Here is a 1,818-nt window from a genome sequence, read left to right as displayed (position 1 = left end):
TTTTATTTCTTATCTTCCAAAATTTGTAGTAAGCACTATTAATTCTGAAAAAGATTACGTTATTTAACAGAGAAACACGAGAAAAAAATCTTCCATTAACTGAAATAAATTTACAGTAATTACTATAGCAAACTCATAATATAGAACATAATCTATAATCTCAACAGAACATTTCACCCACAAAAACTGAATATACATTTTCCCAAGAAGTTATGAAAATATTAAAAATATTTTTTAAACTACATATATATATTTAACTAAGAAATTATGACAATCTAAAAACATGCGTTGATCATCAGAAGTATTCACATAATAAACACTTCTCCTCATGCCCAAGTTAGAGAACCTAAGGAGAAATTTCCTACACATCAATAATAACCCATGGCTTTCCAGGAAGAAACAATTCTTCATTGAAAATAGGTGACACATTTCTCTGCTGCCTTATTTTCTGTTTCTGGTCCACAGCTTTTTCATGGCACTTTTCATCTCTCCATTTCTCAGAGTATAGATTAAGGGGTTCAACATAGGGGTGACGACGGTGTAAAACACAGTCAAGTATTTATCAATCGATAAAGTAGAAGGAGGTCTCACATATATGAAAATACAAGGGACAAAGAAGAGGACCACCACAGTAATGTGGGAGCCACAGGTGGATAAGGCTTTGCGCTTCCCCTCCTGACTAAGATTCTTCAGGGAGTGCAGAATGACCCCATAGGAGATGAGTAACAGCACGAAGATGGCCACACAGATCACGCCATCATTGGCAACCACAGTGAGGCCAATAAAGTAGGTGTCAGTGCAGGCAAGTCTTAATAAGGGATACATGTCACAGACGAAATGGTCAATGACATTGGGGCCACAGAAGGGAAGGTTGAGAGCAAAGAAAAGGTGTAGTACAGCATGCAAAAAACCTCCCAGCCAGGCCAGCAGCAGCAGCAGAATGCACACTCGTTGATTCATGATCGTCAAATAATGCAAGGGTTTGCAGATGGCCACGTAGCGGTCATAGGCCATGACCACCAGGAGTAGAATCTCAGCACCACCAAATAAGTGCTCTATAAAAAGCTGGCTCATGCAAGCATCGAAAGAAATGGTTTTCTTCTCATGGACTAAGTCTATAATCATATTTGGAGTGATTGTAGTAGAATAAACAGCATCCATAAATGACAAGCAGGCAAGAAAGAAGTACATAGGGGCACCCAGGGTTGGGCTGAACATGACAGTCACAACAATGACTAGGTTGCCCACCACTGTCACAATGTAGATGAACAAGAACACAACAAACAATATCTTCTGGGCTTGAAGGCTCTGAGTGAGCCCCAAGAGGACAAACTCAGTCACATTGGTCCTTTGTTTCATAGGTTCTTCTGTATGTCATATTTCAGGGCTCAGGACACAATTACCTGTAAATATTTGTATTACTAGTGACTTCTGGAAATCAGAGGATAATTTGTTTATTCATTAAACAAATAGGCATTATGATTTCTCAGGATGCAGTGCTTTCAGACATATAAGAATACAGTGCTGATTAAAACATAGTCTCTAACCTCAACCATCTTACAGACTGCTAGAGAGGCAAGTAATTAGAGACAAATGTGAGACAGGACACGTTATAAAACGAATGGGTTGCAACACACAGCTTTCTATCCGGAAGCTCAAAAATTGACAATATAGCTAATTCCTTATATAAAAATAAAAATTGAATCAAGTATTAAAGAACAACTAAAGCAAGATTTACTTTATGTTTACTTTCTGGTTATAAAGGAGATGACTTTCTATATTCTAGGGGTGGAAGAATCACTGAAATCCCAAAAAGAC

The 1,818-nt window shown here is 37.8% G+C and overlaps 1 protein-coding gene across 1 annotated transcript; it reads right to left on the bottom strand.

Annotated features, from left to right (window-relative positions):
• Positions 1-441: 441 nt before the first annotated feature.
• On the bottom strand, positions 442-1,359 carry LOC148755905 (olfactory receptor 4A15-like). Its single transcript, XM_088789969.1, has one exon. The coding sequence runs from the start codon at positions 1,357-1,359 to the stop codon at positions 442-444; it is 918 nt and encodes a 305-aa protein (XP_088646095.1).
• Between the last annotated feature and the right edge of the window lie 459 nt (positions 1,360-1,818).

This window comes from Rhinolophus sinicus, chromosome 14 (assembly GCF_057876585.1).
Source record: "Rhinolophus sinicus isolate RSI-liver-muscle chromosome 14, RSI-T2T, whole genome shotgun sequence".
Lineage (NCBI taxonomy): Eukaryota > Metazoa > Chordata > Mammalia > Chiroptera > Rhinolophidae > Rhinolophus > Rhinolophus sinicus.
Note: the sequence above shows the minus strand (reverse complement) of the source record. Positions and strands in the feature narration are given on the sequence as shown.

Excerpts from the sequence above, each read along its gene's own strand:
- LOC148755905 (XM_088789969.1), bottom strand. The coding sequence starts at position 1,359 with ATGAAACAAAGGACCAATGTGACTGAGTTTGTCCTCTTGGGGCTCACT.